The 15,512-nt window shown below is 47.8% G+C and overlaps 3 protein-coding genes across 4 annotated transcripts in view; all 3 read left to right on the top strand.

The window, feature by feature from the left end:
• rasa3 (RAS p21 protein activator 3) overlaps positions 1–15,512 on the top strand; it is a 221,221-nt gene that overhangs the window by 138,483 nt on the left and 67,226 nt on the right. The gene's annotated exons all lie outside the window — the stretch shown is intronic.
• Positions 236–8,989, top strand: ercc5 (excision repair cross-complementation group 5). Its single transcript, XM_052062452.1, has 15 exons — positions 236–436; positions 562–737; positions 823–938; positions 1,315–1,416; positions 2,187–2,238; positions 2,341–2,487; positions 2,571–2,775; positions 4,175–5,047; positions 5,127–5,356; positions 6,001–6,120; positions 6,209–6,422; positions 7,344–7,488; positions 7,667–7,869; positions 7,945–8,027; positions 8,386–8,989. Exons 1-15 carry the CDS (start codon positions 349–351, stop codon positions 8,893–8,895), a joined length of 3,264 nt encoding a protein of 1,087 aa, XP_051918412.1. The 5' UTR covers positions 236–348; the 3' UTR covers positions 8,896–8,989.
• Positions 9,856–14,293, top strand: mettl21e (methyltransferase like 21e). Of its 2 annotated transcripts, none has more exons than XM_052062575.1 (5): positions 9,856–10,183; positions 12,032–12,189; positions 12,274–12,391; positions 12,484–12,585; positions 13,918–14,273. In XM_052062575.1, exons 1-5 carry the CDS (start codon positions 10,138–10,140, stop codon positions 14,160–14,162), a joined length of 669 nt encoding a protein of 222 aa, XP_051918535.1. In that variant the 5' UTR covers positions 9,856–10,137; the 3' UTR covers positions 14,163–14,273. The 2 variants fall into 2 exon arrangements, with proteins under 2 accessions (XP_051918535.1, XP_051918534.1); XM_052062574.1 differs by having other exon boundaries at positions 9,865–10,183; positions 12,484–12,581; positions 13,918–14,293.

Here is a 15,512-nt window from a genome sequence, read left to right as displayed (position 1 = left end):
TACTACCGTTATTACCCTAAGCGAAGTCTCTAAGGCTATATTTTTTAATCCACCCTCCCCCCAAAAAACAACAAATCACAGCCCGTTTCGGCTTTGAAATCGCTTACGTTTTTGAAGTCATTACGTACAACTATTTAACCATAAAGTCTCTAAGTTTATGTTGAGAAAACATTTGTTTTTATAGCCTGACAAGTACAGAACCAGGGCAAAATAATGGCATTAAAACCTTGGACGGAAGGTTTGTTCTTGTAGCTGGTTCCCGGGCGGACGGAATTGTTGTTCCCACGAAGAGACAACATTTATTGTTTTGGTTGGCTATAACCTTATGATGATGTTATAAATTGGGCCATGGGAGTGCATGGACTTTGGAGGCTACTGGAGAGCACAGGGAAACCCATTAATCCAGAGACTCTGGAGGGTAAAATTCTTGCTGTTGGTATCCAAACTTGAGGGTTCTAATCGACTGTCACCGTCTCATCATTTCACCCTTCTCTCTCCCAGTTGGTTTTGTCCTTATTAACTCTGCTCTCTCAATCATGAACCTTAACTTGGCAACACTAGATATCAGTATTTGGCTCAATCAGGCCGTGAAAGGTGTCCGAGACCGTGATGGCAACAGCGTCCAGAACGCGCACCTTCTCACGCTCTTCCACCGCATCTGCAAGTTGCTGTTTTTCCGCATCAGGCCAGTGTTTGTCTTTGATGGCGATGCTCCACTGCTGAAGAAACAAACTCTGGTCGGTCCAACACATTGGATTATTGACTAATGGACGCTGTTGCACACTTTACATTTTTTTTTCTATTGTGGATTTTTTTCCTTAGGCCTTGAGGAGGCAGAGGAAGGAAGAGTTGAGCCAAGAGTCCAAAAGAACTAATGAGAAACTCCTCAAGACATTCCTGAAGAGGCAAGCAATCAAAGCTGTGCTTGGAGGTGACAGGTAACCATCACAGACGGGTCTCTTTCACAAAGTATATCAAGACCGAACAGCCGAACGACCTCATTCACTGCCATTATAATCCACAGTAAAAAAAAAAAGTAGATTGCATCTAAATGCAGCCGTTTCTCCTGGTGGAGTCACAATATGTGCTGATCTCAAATCTAGACTGGGGCATTAATGTAATCTACTGGTGGTTGTGCATCATCAGTAAAGATGTTTCCAACTTTCAAAAGTACAGCGGAGCAGCATCCGACACCCCCCTACCCCCCACTAATTTCCATTGGGAAAAAAACGCATTCTACAAGTATACTAGTCAATGGCAGCGAATGAGTTTAAATATACAAGTGCTGAAAACATATTTTTTTTTTCTCTTCAGTAAGGATCCTCTACCCAGCCTATCCAATGTGAAGAGAAATGAGGTGGATGAGATGTATATTCTGCCAGCCCTGCCACAGGCAGAGGAGGAGCAGAAGAGCAGGTCAGACACCCAAAAGGCTGTCCTGTTATTTAGTTTCAGAAATTTCTCAGAGCTAATATAATCCGCAGGTAATACATTGTACTATCAACTTTGAATATCTGTCATTTGAGCGAGTGCTTTTAACCCCAACATACTCCCCATTCAGCACCCGCGGATTTGCAGATTTTGTTTTCCATCTCTTAAAATGTAGTTCTGTTTGTCATTTTTTTCTCCACATCCCCCCCCCCCCCCGTCTTTCGTGGAAAACACTGAATGCTCATCAATGTTTTCTGTAGATTTTTGGGGTTTGTTGTTAAAAAAAATATTTTATATATATATATATATATATATATATATATATATATATAGAATGTATAAAATAAGCGGGCGGCCCGGTAGTCCAGCTGTTAGCACGTCGGCTTCACAGTGCAGAGGTACCGGGTTCGATTCCAGCTCCGGCCTCCCTGTGTGGAGTTTGCATGTTCTCCCCGGGCCTGCGTGGGTTTTCTCCGGGTGCTCCGGTTTCCTCCCACATTCCAAAAAACAAGCGTGGCAGGCTGATTGAACACTCTAAATTGTCCCTAGGTGTGAGTGTGAGTGCGAATGGTTGTTCGTTTCTGTGTGCCCTGCGATTGGCTGGCAACCGATTCAGGGTGTCCCCCGCCTACTGCCCGGAGACAGCTGGGATGGGCTCCAGCACCCCCCGCGACCCTAGTGAGGTTCAAGCGGTACGGAAGATGAATGAATGAATAAAATAAGCTGTTCTTGAAACCCAGTGTTTCTTGTCACAGTTCTGGGGAGGACGAGAAAGAGTCTGAGGATGGGGCTGATGATATTTATCAGGTAAAAAAAAAAAAAGTACATTTCCTGTGCACCTGTGTTTATGTTGTTGCTATCGAGTTGAGTAGTATCCACCATATTCCCCCCCCCCCCCCCCCCCCCCAGGGGGAGGATGTTTATGCGGATCCCAACTCTGTTGACATCAACTCAGAGGAGTTTGCCTGCCTACCACTCGAAATGAAGCACGAGATCCTAAAAGACATGAAAGAGTTTTCGAAAAGGCGCCGGACCCTGTACCACAAACCCCCCGAGGTACCTCAAGTCATTCATACCCGTCATGTCCACACAGCTACAAAGACACGCGCGCAGCTCCTAACTTCTAACTTCACTCCAAGCTCTCCACAGACTTTTCCCAGTACCAGTTGTCCGGCTTGCTGCACAGGAACAAGCTGAATCAACGTTTGGAGGGAGTGGAAAAAGAGATGAACCAGCGCAGTGCCGGCAGCGCGCCGCAGCTCTCCGAAGGGGACCAGCGGAGTCATGACGTTGAGTCACGTCGACTTGTTTCAGAAGACAACTCTCACTACATCCTCATTAAAGGCGAGTTCGTCGATCATTCAGGAGCGGCAAGGACTTGCAAAAGTTTGTGCTTTACATATTCATTCATTCATTCATCTTCCGAGCCGCTTGATCCTCACTAGGGTCGCGGGGGGTGCTGGAGCCTATCCCAGCCGTCTTTGGGCAGTAGGCGGGGGACACCCTGAATTGGTTGCCAGCCAATCACAGGGCACACAGAAACAAACAACCATTCGCACTCACACTCACACCTAGGGACAATTTAGAGTGTTCAATCAGCCTGCCACGCATATTTTTGGAATGTGGGAGGAAACCGGAGCACCCGGAGAAAACCCACGCAGGCCCAGGGAGAACATGCAAACTCCACACAGGGAGGCCGGAGCTGGAATCGAACCCGGTACCTCTGCACTGTGAAGCCCACGTGCTAACCACTGGACTACCGGGCCGCCCTGCTTTACATATTGGAGGGGTTTTTTTTGTTTTTTTTTTACACTAGACTTGTATATATATATTGCGCGTCGTCCCGCACGCGGCCTGTCCTTCCGTCTGTCCCTTTTCAAAACGTACCTACATCACCGCGCCGCCACTGCGCCGCTCAGGCAGTGGCTCACTACGATCGCGCGGGCATCATAGCGAAAAAATGTTGTCTACCCACAAGCATTGCAATGAAATTGTTAGTTATTTAGTAGAGCTAAACATCTCTTTACTTTCGCGATAAGCAATGAAGTTGAACAAAAAGTTGAACCAAGCAACAACACTTTTGTGGGCCGAAAGCCCACCTTACCAGCCTTCCGCAGGAACTAGCTGATGAGCCGCCCGCTTGTCCTCATGAGAGTCACGGGTAACAAACGGAATAGCATTAGTGTATTATTGTACTGTATAACTAAAGGCAATCTTTTTTGACAATGTACTTTAATACAGTATGGGATGGGCAAGTATCAGGTACACGTCGGGGAATCATCATCTATGTCAGAAAGAAAAGTTTTTGTTGACAATTTCTTGTTTTTGTTTGAAAAGAAAATTGTATTGATCAAAAGTACTCGAGATATTGGGATCGGTGCGTACCCAGAGTGAGTACTCGTACTGTTATCGATCGGAATAAAAGTGGTATCGAACATCCCTATTCTTTAGCCAATGTCAGTATTTTTGTTGTCATGACAACTAATACAAAAAAGGCTAACTGAACAAAGCCGAACAAATGTTAACTTGTGATCGATACATTTCTCCGTTTGTCCTTTAAATTTAGAAAGTGGATTGTAATGTTGTCCTGCCAGTCAGTCAAACCCAGCAATTGATTTACCCAAGTGAAAGCTGACGACATTTGAATCCAATCGAATTCAATAATTCGATTTCATTAGAAAATGTGCACATCTTATCAGTCGTATCCAAATATAACAAGTGTGGCTTGTTTGTTGCTCTACAGGCTCAACCAAAAGTAAAAACCCTTCAGCGAGCCAACCGGCCCGCGCGCCCTGGACCGGGAACGCGCTGGCAGGCTTTATCAAGAGAGCCGTGGACAAACCGGAGCCCCTGTGGCGTCCGGCGTCCGAGGAAGAAGATAAAAAGCAAGTTTCCCGTTCAGAAGACTGTCAAGCAACCGGAGCGAAACTCGATTCGCCGCCTTCGCCTCGTACAATGAAGGCTATCCAGGCCGCCATGAGTGACGGCTCAGATGCGGAGACTTTGAAGCGGGAAGAGGGCGATGGCGGCGTCTCTCCACGTACTCTGATCGCCATCCAGCGAGCCCTGGCTGACGACGACGAGGAGGAGAAGGAGGAAGAGGATGCAGTGAAGCGCAGGCCTCCGAGCATCAACTCTGCCACTAAGTTGCAAATAGTCATCGGTAGTTCAGAGGAGGAGACGGAACCCGATGCCGTCGGAGACAAAAATCGTTTTGAGGGCGACGCTGTAGGAAAAAGTTGTGATTCGATGGACAAAGTCGTCGGGCAGACGAATGAAATATTTCACGTGGGAGAAACTCTTCGTGATCTCAAGGGAGGATCTGGCAGGCAAGCCGCCGGGGAGGAGACGAGCGAGGTGAACAAGGACGAGGAAATGTTCAACGCTCAACCGCTTGACGCAAAGACGGCAAGTGGCAGTCCGAGAAAGCCCGACGAGAGAGGCGACTCGGAGCAGGGATGGATGTTGGAGAAGGAACAAGGCGCCCGGCCCGAGCGGCCACACGGAAAGCCCCCAAGTCACTTTGAGCTGGCTGAGCAGATCCATCGGGAAGCCGCCGCTCGGCAGATGAGCCTCGAGGCTCGGCCCGAAAGCATCGATGAGAGTCAATCGGATGGTAACGGTCAAATCAAATCAATCCATCATCGTCAAAAACTGTTCATTAAAATCAATACTACGGTAATTTGCCCCCCCAGAGAGCTTCGTTGAAGTATCAGAAGAGGAATCCCAGGAGGATTCAGAAGTGGTCCATGAGGATGAGACCATGCAAGCGGAAAGCCAGTCCGGTGGCGCCGGCATCCCAGAAGAGTCGTTGAAGTCAAACGAAGAGCGAGACCAAACGACGGCGACTGACGAGGAGCAAGAGTCGGACGAGGGAGAAGAGAAAGCGTCCCGCTCAGTCCATGAATGGGAAGATTTGGATGTGGTGAGCGTCTGCCGCTGTCCGCCATGCTCATTTTTAAAAGACCCGTTTAAAGTCGAGGCCAGAATAGCTGATCAACTGGAAACTTTGTGAAAATGAGCCTATCCTTGCTTCAGTAGGTATCGGATTTGTGTTTTTTGGGGGTGGGGGGGGGCATAATTTGTATTTGGATCCGGTAGTCCAGTGGTTAGCACGTCGGCTTCACAGTGCAGAGGTACCGGGTTCGATTCCAGCTCCGGCCTCCCTGTGTGGAGTTTGCATGTTCTCCCCGGGCCTGCGTGGGTTTTCTCCGGGTGCTCCGGTTTCCTCCCACATTCCAAAAAACATGCGTGGCAGGCTGATTGAACACACTGAATTGTCCCTAGGTGTGAGTGTGAGCGTGGATGATTGTTCGTCTCTGTGTGCCCTGCGATTGGCTGGCAACCGATTCAGGGTGTCCCCCGCCTACTGCCTGAAGACAGCTGGGATAGGCTCCAGCACCCCCCGCGACCCTGGTGAGGATCAAGCGGTTCGGAAAATGGATGGATGGATGGATCCCATTCAAATGTTTTATGAAGATTTTCGCAGTGTTTTTTGTTTTGTTGTTGCGTAGAACTGCGTTTCGACACTCTTGACGACCCATTTATAGTGTCGCTGTTGTGATGCAGGATGAGCTGCAGTCCTTAGAGAGTTCCCTGCTGGTGGAGCAGTGCAACCTGAAAGAGCAGAAACAGCAGCAGGAGCGGATGGCCAATACCGTCACGGGGCAGATGTACTTGGAGAGCCAGGCGAGTTCACACCGAGGCAGATTAAAAAAAAAAAACGCACAGTCAAAATAAACCTCAGAAATGCAACGCATTGTTCTCGTGGCTCCAGGAGCTCCTCCGACTGTTCGGCATTCCGTTTCTGGTGGCGCCGATGGAAGCCGAGGCGCAATGCGCCGCACTCGACCGTGCCGACCAGACCAACGGGACGATTACCGACGACTCGGACGTTTGGCTCTTTGGAGGGCGACATGTTTACAAAAACTTCTTCAGCCAAAATAAATATGTGGAGCACTACCAGTACAGTGACCTGCAGAACCAATTGGGTCAGTGGACTTGCCATCTTGTTTATGTGTCGCTCTATTCACCCATTTTGAACATCGGCAGATCCCCCAAACCTGTTTTCTTTTATTTGAACATGGACCCATCTCAGAAAAGGTTGGAAGCACTGTTGTCCACGTATTGTATAGTTGTTCCACTTGAGCTACCACGACATAAAGTTGTATTGAATTCAAATCAATAAATATAATTCATCCTAAACACACAAGAGTTGATGAAAAGTGAGCTATTCCCTCAGTTCTTATTGAAAACACCCATCACAAATGTTTTCATACAACTTTCGGATGGAATCTAATGCAAGAAGTATTTATTTCCAGATGTACTCGATACGCCCCATCTCAAATTCACTTTTTGTCACTGTTACTCTGACGACTATGAGGCGTGCGTAGGTTGAAGCAAATCAAGATTGCGTTGGCAGGGGCAACGAGGCCGCATCCAACCGCTAATCGCATCTGTTTACGTCTCATTGATCAGCAACAGGTGTTGATGTTCTTGGCGTGACAGCTGTCTAGCTACCTAGCGAGCTACCTAGCTAGCTACGTAGCTATCTACCTGGCTAGATACCTAGCGAGCTACCTAGCTAGCTACCTGGCTATATACCTAGCGAGCTACCTAGCTAGCTACCTAGGTAGCTATCTACCTGGCTAGATACCTAGCGAGCTAGCTAGGTAGGTAGCTACCTAGCGAGCTACGTAGCTAGATACCTAGCGAGCTACCTAGGTAGCTAGCTACCTAGCGAGCTACCTAGCTAGCTACGTAGCTATCTACCTGGCTAGATACCTAGCGAGCTAGCTAGGTAGCTAGATACCTAGCGAGCTAACTAGCTAGCTATCAAGCTAGTTCTCTCTCTCTCTCTCTCTCTCTCTCTCTCTCTTCATCTCTCTCCCTCTTTCTGTCCTCCAACACAGGTTTGGACAGGACCAAACTGATCAACCTGGCTTACCTGCTCGGAAGTGATTACACCGAAGGCGTGCCCGGGGTCGGATATGTGACTGGCATGGAAATCCTGAATGAATTCCCCGGACATGGGCTGGAGCCACTAACACAGTTCAGGTGTGTTTCACCTCCCTGGGAGGAGATTGAGTGAAAGAAATTTTACATCCAGTATTGGACAAAGCTACCGCCCTACCTGACCATCACAGTCTCTGGACATTAGTTTACAAAGCTTGAAAGATTCAGGTCGACTAAAAACTGTCCAGACCACTCCAATTGAATTATTTTGTCTTTGCAGGGCGTGGTGGTCAGAGGCTCAAGAGAAAAAGCGTTTGACCGCTGATCCTCGGCACACAAAAGTGAAAAAAAAGCTGAGGGAGCTCAAACTTCAGGCCGGATTCCCAAACCCGGCCGTGGCTCAGGCTTACCTGCAGCCTGCCGTGGACGAGTCGGACGCCTCGTTCAGCTGGGGACGCCCTCAGCTGGAGATGATCAAAGAATATCCTTCCACTTGATCCCATTCGTGTCAAAGAGGGTCACGCGGGTGCCCGTTTTCCTTAACCGGCCCCTTTACATTCTGTCAAAGTCGCTTCGGTTGGCCCAGTAGAAAAACAACAGAGACCCTTCAGCCTGTGATCAAGCAACTTAACACACAACAGGTAACTTTCACACAAATCTTTTTTTTTGTGTTCTTTGTCTGGCATACGATTGACCAATTCGTAGACTCGACTGTGTTTCCGGCAGCCCCCGTTCCCACTGTCGACAATCTCGCATCTCAAAGCTTTCAAAAGACCCCAACTTACTGAAAAGGACCCACCTAATACTTGACTAAATATTTGCATCCCACCAAGGATTGTTGAATTTATAGTCCTTCAATTCTCTGGATGCCGCAGAAATGTGTCGTATTCATTCACGGGTCTCGTAAATGTTATTTGGATCTATGAAGGGACTTTCTTTCGTTTTATAAGTGATTGGATGTCAGGGGGTCCATAAAATGGATGCCGTTTTGTTGTGTAGACTCAGACGCGGATTGACGCATTCTTCCGAATGGAGCAACAGGAGAAGCAGGCCATCCGAAGTCAACGTCTCCGCCGCGCCATCACCTGCATGAAAAGGAAAGAGGACGTGGAGCCGGACGAGGAAATCGCGTCACAGACCAAATCCAAGAAAGGGAAGACGATAGAACAGGGCCGGAAGGAAGATGAAAATAGAAAAGTGAGAGAACGGGACGGGCCTGTGGCCGGTGGCGGGTTTTTGGGTTCGGAGGGAATCGGAGAAACTCCGATTCCGTCTTTCGATAATGTGAGCCGCGCTAGCCAGGAGGCACACTTGACAAAGGCCTCCAAGAATGTCCCACAGCACACAAGACCGAGCAGCCGCAGCCGCTGCAGCAGCAGCAGCAGCTCTGGTGAGGACAGCGAAGGTAAATATGGTCAAGTTGCTATGGTTACTGCTCAGTCTGTGTTCAAGGGCAGCATGAGAGGTCGCCGTCCTAAAAGCAGGAGAGGTCGAGGAAAGAAAACCTGAAAATGATTTCTTTCACGACTAGCAATGTATCCTAAAACACTTTTTAGAACGTTATAATTCATTGTTTCATATTCAGCGGAATAAAATGCATTTCTTCTAACTATTCTGAAGTCTCTTTTTCTACGGCAAGATTTCTGGATTGAAATCTGCGCAACATTCAAACGATCAAGTCACTTGGGAAGGTTGAGGGACGGTGCGCCCAAACTGACGAGTACGCTACAAATTTACATATTGAATAGTTTGGTATTGGTAGAGGGCGAAGCTCTCAATTTACCGGTCGATCTACATTCCAACCCTCATCTATGGTCACGAGCTATGGGTCGTGACCGAAAGAACGAGATCCCGGATACAAGCGGCCGAAATGAGTTTTCTCCGCAGGGTGTCCGGGCTCTCCCTTAGAGATAAGGTGAGAAGCTCGGTCATCCGGGAGGGGCTCCGAGTCGAGCCGCTTCTCCTCCACATCGGAAGGAGCCAGATGAGGTGGCTTGGGCATCTGATTCGGATGCCTCCTGAACGCCTCCCTGGTGAGGTGTTCCGGGCAGGTCCCACCGGGAGGAGACCCCGAGGAAGACCCAGGACACGCTGGAGAGACTATGTCACCCAGCTGGCCTGGGAACGCCTCGGGATCCCCCGGGGAGAGCTGGAAGAAGTAGCTAGGGAGAGGGAAGTCTGGGCTTCCCTGCTAAAGCTGTTGCCCCCGCGACCCGGCCCCCGGATAAGCGGTAGAAGATGGATGGATGGATGGATAGTTTGGTAAATACATTCAGCTTGCATTTGAATTGAGACTACTTTGGTTTCCATGCCCTCGGCTTCTGTGAACTAAAAAAAAAACACCCACGGTGCACGGTGCGGCTTTTTCAAAGACAAAAAGATTTATTTATAAGTCTGTAGGCAGAGTTTCATATTGTCCTTATTTGAAACCAGAACGGCGTCCTGTGCACTGCAGCTCAGTTGTCGGACCCGCCAGCTGTTTCTGCCAATCAGCGCCCTGACCGTGTCCGAGAACTGGAAATGCACCGCAGAGGCCAGATGGGATGTTTGGATAAGAAGTTGGGAAATGCTGGATTTGGTGCTCTGGGGCAGTGTGTGTAACCTAAAACGAGACGAGATCGAGTAAGCCCGGCTAGAGATTTGGCGCCAGATCGACCTAATCCCAAAGGATTTAAGCGTGACCAGCAACCAAAACCGGCTCTCGATTTCCGCACTATTCTCCAGGGTGACATCTTGTGCGCTCATTTGGTCATGGAGTCTCAGCAGTGTGAGGAGAGCTCCAAGACTGGAGAGGAAGGTGAGGAAATTTTTGGAAACGCCATTTTTCTCTTTTCAGCAGATTTTCCCTGAGTGAACCGGCGTGAATCATGAAGGTCTCATGACCGCGACTTCTAGCTTAGCGCAATAGTTGCATACATCACACAATCTGGACACGTTTTTTACGTTTATGTAACGACGTGGTTCGGTAAGCACAAACCAATGGCCTTCAAACTATTGTTTGCCTGTCAAAAAAATAGCACCTTGATTTACAGACACAAAAAGTCCAGGGGGGGTTGTCGCTGCATGGGGTCCCCTGATCTTTGGACCAAACTGGCGTTCCGTAACCCAAGCCGTGTGTCAAATATAGCATTCACACGGATGTGTAACAGTCATACCGTTGGTAGAAATAAACTAAATGAGATAAGCTCACGATTACATCAGCATGTACACGTTCAATTGATGACAAAAGAAAAATGCATTTTTTTTTTTTATTTTCTGTCTGATCTATTCTGATGTGGTGGTTCCATGTGCCACTACATTTAATCGAAACATTTTTTTTCTTTTAATGACATGCAGAGGTTAATCAAGATGGACTTTATTTGTGTCTTTTGCGCAGAAATTGCGATTTGCTTTAAGAGTTTTTGACGGCTCACACTGAGGTAAAGGTTACTGTTTGTGTTATTAATGACACAAGTCATTATGGCATTTAACTGATGCTTTAATAGCATGAAACGCAACTCACGGTAACGATGGCAAGCCGCACCTTGCCTCTTGGGTTATACCATTTTAACTAGCCCGGGGGGGGGGGGGGAGATAGTCCCCAAACAGTTACCATGCACCATGATGTGCATGTATTCTGTCAATTCAACAGACTCACTTTCTTTTACAGAAAACGCAACTACTCAACATTAATAAAGGAACATTAGCTATGCAATCTTTAAGTTGCCCGCCCTTGTAAGAAGGCAAGCGACAAGATTCGCAAGTGCGCGCCATTTTGGATCTTGAAAGACACAGCCTTCTCTTCGAAATAAAATCTAATCAAGTCAAAGAATATGTGTGTCCATAAGTTTCTTCATTACTCTCCTTCTTTATCGTGACATCATTCGGAATTCTTGTGATGAAAGTCACTAGCCCCCAAATTGATCTGTAGGCTTCTACTGTCAGTCGCTTCAGGTATGCTAGCGCAGCAATGGCCTGTGTTGACGCGCATTAGCATGCTAACGGCTGCCCGTGATGACGTTTCAGCTTGACAGATTTCTCCATAACGTCCATAACAATAGCGACTCGGTTGTCTCTTTTGAGTCGAGTTATCATCATTGATTATTTTCACAAACGAAGCATCCCGAATTGAAGTGGCAACTTGATTCTCCGCTTTGGATATCCGGAATGCGCAGCATCCGAGATGGTCAACATGGCGGGTGGATTCTCCTTCAGAGCCTGCTGTTGGCTGGTTGATGGCCCGGGTGGCACGGTACCTTTCCAGTAGAGCACGGGCCGGCTGCGGGGGTTTACGCTAAAGGCAGAGGTTTGCCGACAACATGATACCAGATTTGCGAGGCATCATTTTCCCGACCTAAGGGAAGTATGATCTTGCCATTTTGGGTCCACATGTTTGGGATTGAGGCGTGCCGGGGACATTGAATCTCTTGGATGGAATGTCGAAATGTACGAAAAATACACAGTTTTTGATTGATGACAACTACACTATCATCCATACAATTGGTGTGGCCGTGTTTTTTTTTTCTTTTTAATGAAACTTTGAAAGAAACGGATGAAGCTATTTTGATGATCCACTTTGGACACTACGCTGAGCTCATCACACAATATCACAAATTTTTTTTTGGTCAGGCTCTAAATGTAAAGAAACATGCACTTCCTTCAACAGACCCTGCTGTGGATAAAGAACTCGCCAAAGCCATTTTAGCACGACAGTTCCACCCTTCTGTCATCGGCCCGGAGACGTGGGAGGGTTACATCTTCTCTGGTTCGGAGATCCGAATTAAAGAATCCACGGACCTCTACGGAGCTGTACTTTGGCCCTCGGTACAAACAAAAAAACATGTCGCACAACCGATGATGATGATGATGATGATGACGCGCTGCTGATTGAACACAATCGCCATCTAGGCTCTGGTGTTGTGTCACTTCCTGGAGACCAACCGAGATAAGTACAACCTGATGGACAAGAACGTGATAGAACTCGGTGCAGGAACTGGTCTGGTCTCTATCGTCTCGAGTCTTTTAGGTAAAGCAACTTTGTTCAAACTTCTACCGACTCTGTCATGTCCGCATTTCTTTAGTTGACGGTGTCCCTTTGCTTTTGTTTTCCACGCTAAGGTGCTAAGGTCACTTCCACAGACCTCCCTGATGTGCTCGGAAACCTCCGGTACAACGTCACATGCAACACAAAAGGACGGTGCAAATATGTCCCGCTGGTATGTGCTACGGACAAGTTACAGTGTGTCCGATTTGGGGGTTTTCATTACATATTTTGTGTAAGAAAAGATAAGATAAGATAAGATATCCTTTATTCGTCCCACACTGGGGAAATTTACAGCCTCCAGCAGCAAGAATGTATGTAGAAAGAAGAAAGAGAAAAAAAACAACAAACATCTTTCAATTAAATGCAATATGAACACAAAATGGATAAATCGCAGTACTATTTACAATTTTCCTTCACATCATTGAATTATTATTATTATTATGATTGTTATTTTTTATTCATCAGCCTGACAGCAGTCAGTGAGTGTACATGTTTTGGTTCGTTTTAGTTGACTTTTTATTCGTTTCACTGTTAGTTTTAGGGGGTTTCTGTAATTTGCGGTTTATATATATATTACGATATATATTATGCAATAATAACTTTCAAGAATTGTCATTAGGAAAGTTGAGCATCGATTGACGAACCAAACAGAAAAATCACAATTGCCACCAGAGGAAAGACGCACACGAATATCAAAATTTCAGCCCACGTTGCCGTTGTAAAATCGACGGAGCCAAAATAATTTGCTCTGAAATCAGACCCCAAAACCTTAAAATTCAATTGGCGAAGACCAAAACAAAAGTCATTTTTGTTGAACTAGATTCGTAAACAGCGATTTCAGTTAATTATCCATAAAAAAAACCAACTTTTTGTCAGTCATTGAAAATAATTGCAGGCGGCCCGGTAGACCAGTGGTTAGCACGTCGGCTTCACAGTGCAGAGGTACCGGGTTCGATTCCAGCTCCGGCCTCCCTGTGTGGAGTTTGCATGTTCTCCCCGGGCCTGCGTGGGTTTTCTCCGGGTGCTCCGGTTTCCTCCCACATTCCAAAAACATGCGTGGCAGGCTGATTGAACACTCTAAATTGTCCCTAGATGTGAGTGTGAGTGCGAATGGTTGTTCGTTTCTGTGTGCCCTGCGATTGGCTGGCAACCGATTCAGGGTGTCCCCCGCCTACTGCCCGGAGACGGCTGGGATAGGCTCCAGCACCCCCGCGAGCCTAGTGAGGATCAAGCGGCTCGGAAGATGAATGAATGAAAATAATTGCTTTCAATTCGATCCATCCAATTTCTTCTCCTTACATAGAAAGTCCACGGCCGGAATCAAACCCAGCACCTCTGCACTGTGAGGTAAACGTACTCCCCAATCGACCACTGTGCCATGTTTTCAATTCTACTTTTCACAAATGTGTTCATTTTTGTTCAACACAACAACCTTTGGTGATCATCTAGCATTTGCATGATGGACCCTGAATACATTTCATCCGACCTCATTTGCATATCGTGGGCAGGTGACAGAGCTGGTCTGGGGCCCAGAGGTGGAGCAGAGGTTCCCCCAGCGCACGCACTATTTCGACTACATCCTGGCTGCCGACGTGGTCTACGCGCACCCTTATTTGGACCAGCTGTTGGACACCTTCGGCCACCTGTGTCAAGCCAACACCCAGATCCTGTGGGCCATGCGTTTCCGCCTGGACCCAGAGAACAGCTTTGTGGATCGCTTCGGGGAGCGCTTCCACCTGGAGGAACTCTATGACCTTCCCAGTCTGAGCATTAAACTTTATCGAGCCTGGAGGAGGGACAAGAGGACGGACGATACCGTTTAAGTTGACTTAATGGACGATTTTATCATGCGTCTTTCTGAGCCTCTTTTGTTCATTGACTACACCACGCAAATAATCATGGCTGTCAGCAGTTTACTGATTCTTCATTCATTCATTCATTCATTCATTCATTCATTCATTCATTCATTCATTCATTCATTCATCTTCCGTACCGCTTGATCCTCACTAGGGTCGCGGGGGGTGCTGGAGCCCATCCCAGCCGTCTCCGGGCAGTAGGCGGGGGACACCCTGAATCGGTTGCCAGCCAATCGCAGGGCACACAGAAACGAACAACCATTCGCACTCACACTCACACCTAGGGACAATTTAGAGTGTTCAATCAGCCTTCCATGCATATTTTTGGAATGTGGGAGGAAACCGGAGCACCCGGAGAAAACCCACGCAGGCCCGGGGAGAACATGCAAACTCCACACAGGGAGGCCGGAGCTGGAATCGAACCCGGCACCTCTGCACTGTGAAGCCGACGTGCTAACCACTGGGCTACCGGGCCGCCTGGTTGAATTCAATATCCCGTAAAAGTTCACGAATGCAAAACAGTCGGTAACCCCCCCCCCCCCAACCCCTCCCTAAGCAGCTGTGTATTTTCCTGCTTGGCGCCAGAATCTATATTTTAAGCACAGGCAGGTTTAATGCGTTGGTAACATGAACACGGGCGGGAGAGTTTGAGCAACTTGCCAGTTGTATGACATAAAGCTGGCAGCCAATTTGTGAATGCAAAATCCCCCGAACATTGTGTGCCTCGTGGCCAGGCCGCGGGGCACGAATCTGGCTGGCGAACAGAGCGCCACGGTGGAACGTCGGATTAAAACGCAAAGGCTTTGTTGATCCGACGGGACCGAAGGGCCGCGCGTCTCCGTCAAAACAAACTCGGCGGCCGAAAGCTATCCGAGCGCTCACGCACATAAACAAGCGCCTGCTGAGCCACGCAAGCTAATTTGTCGCCTCTCATCAGCTTTCAAAGTCTTATCCCCCCCCGCGCACCCATAAAAGGCTGATCCACATCAACAATAAAAGTAGAGCAATGACCTAACCGCTGTGCGTTTTCTGCTCATGCCAATGCATGGATGGGTTTCTGTATTTGGAAAGCGCATGGATTTAAAGTGATGATACCTTAGTGTGAACTGAACTGAAGGGTCAAAGGTTAAAAAAAAAAAAAAGGACGTGTGGGTGCTCTTACAGCGCTAATTGGACTTGATGTTGTAGCCTCGTCCTACTTTTCACCCTCGGGGGGGAGACGGGGGGGGGGGGCTGCTCGCCTGATG

Source organism: Hippocampus zosterae, chromosome 4 (assembly GCF_025434085.1).
Source record: "Hippocampus zosterae strain Florida chromosome 4, ASM2543408v3, whole genome shotgun sequence".
Lineage (NCBI taxonomy): Eukaryota > Metazoa > Chordata > Actinopteri > Syngnathiformes > Syngnathidae > Hippocampus > Hippocampus zosterae.
This window is presented reverse-complemented; position numbering and strand designations above follow the sequence as displayed.

Coding starts and splice junctions, on each gene's coding strand:
- ercc5 (XM_052062452.1), top strand. CDS start 349: ATGGGAGTGCATGGACTTTGGAGGCTACTGGAGAGCACAGGGAAACCC. Junction 939..1,314: donor GCTGTGCTTGGAGGTGACAG/GTAACCATCACA, acceptor TTTTCTCTTCAG/TAAGGATCCTCTACCCAGCC. Junction 8,028..8,385: donor AGCAACTTAACACACAACAG/GTAACTTTCACA, acceptor TTTGTTGTGTAG/ACTCAGACGCGGATTGACGC.
- mettl21e (XM_052062574.1), top strand. CDS start 10,138: ATGGAGTCTCAGCAGTGTGAGGAGAGCTCCAAGACTGGAGAGGAAG. Junction 12,190..12,273: donor GAGCTGTACTTTGGCCCTCG/GTACAAACAAAA, acceptor ATCGCCATCTAG/GCTCTGGTGTTGTGTCACTT. Junction 12,392..12,483: donor TATCGTCTCGAGTCTTTTAG/GTAAAGCAACTT, acceptor TTCCACGCTAAG/GTGCTAAGGTCACTTCCACA.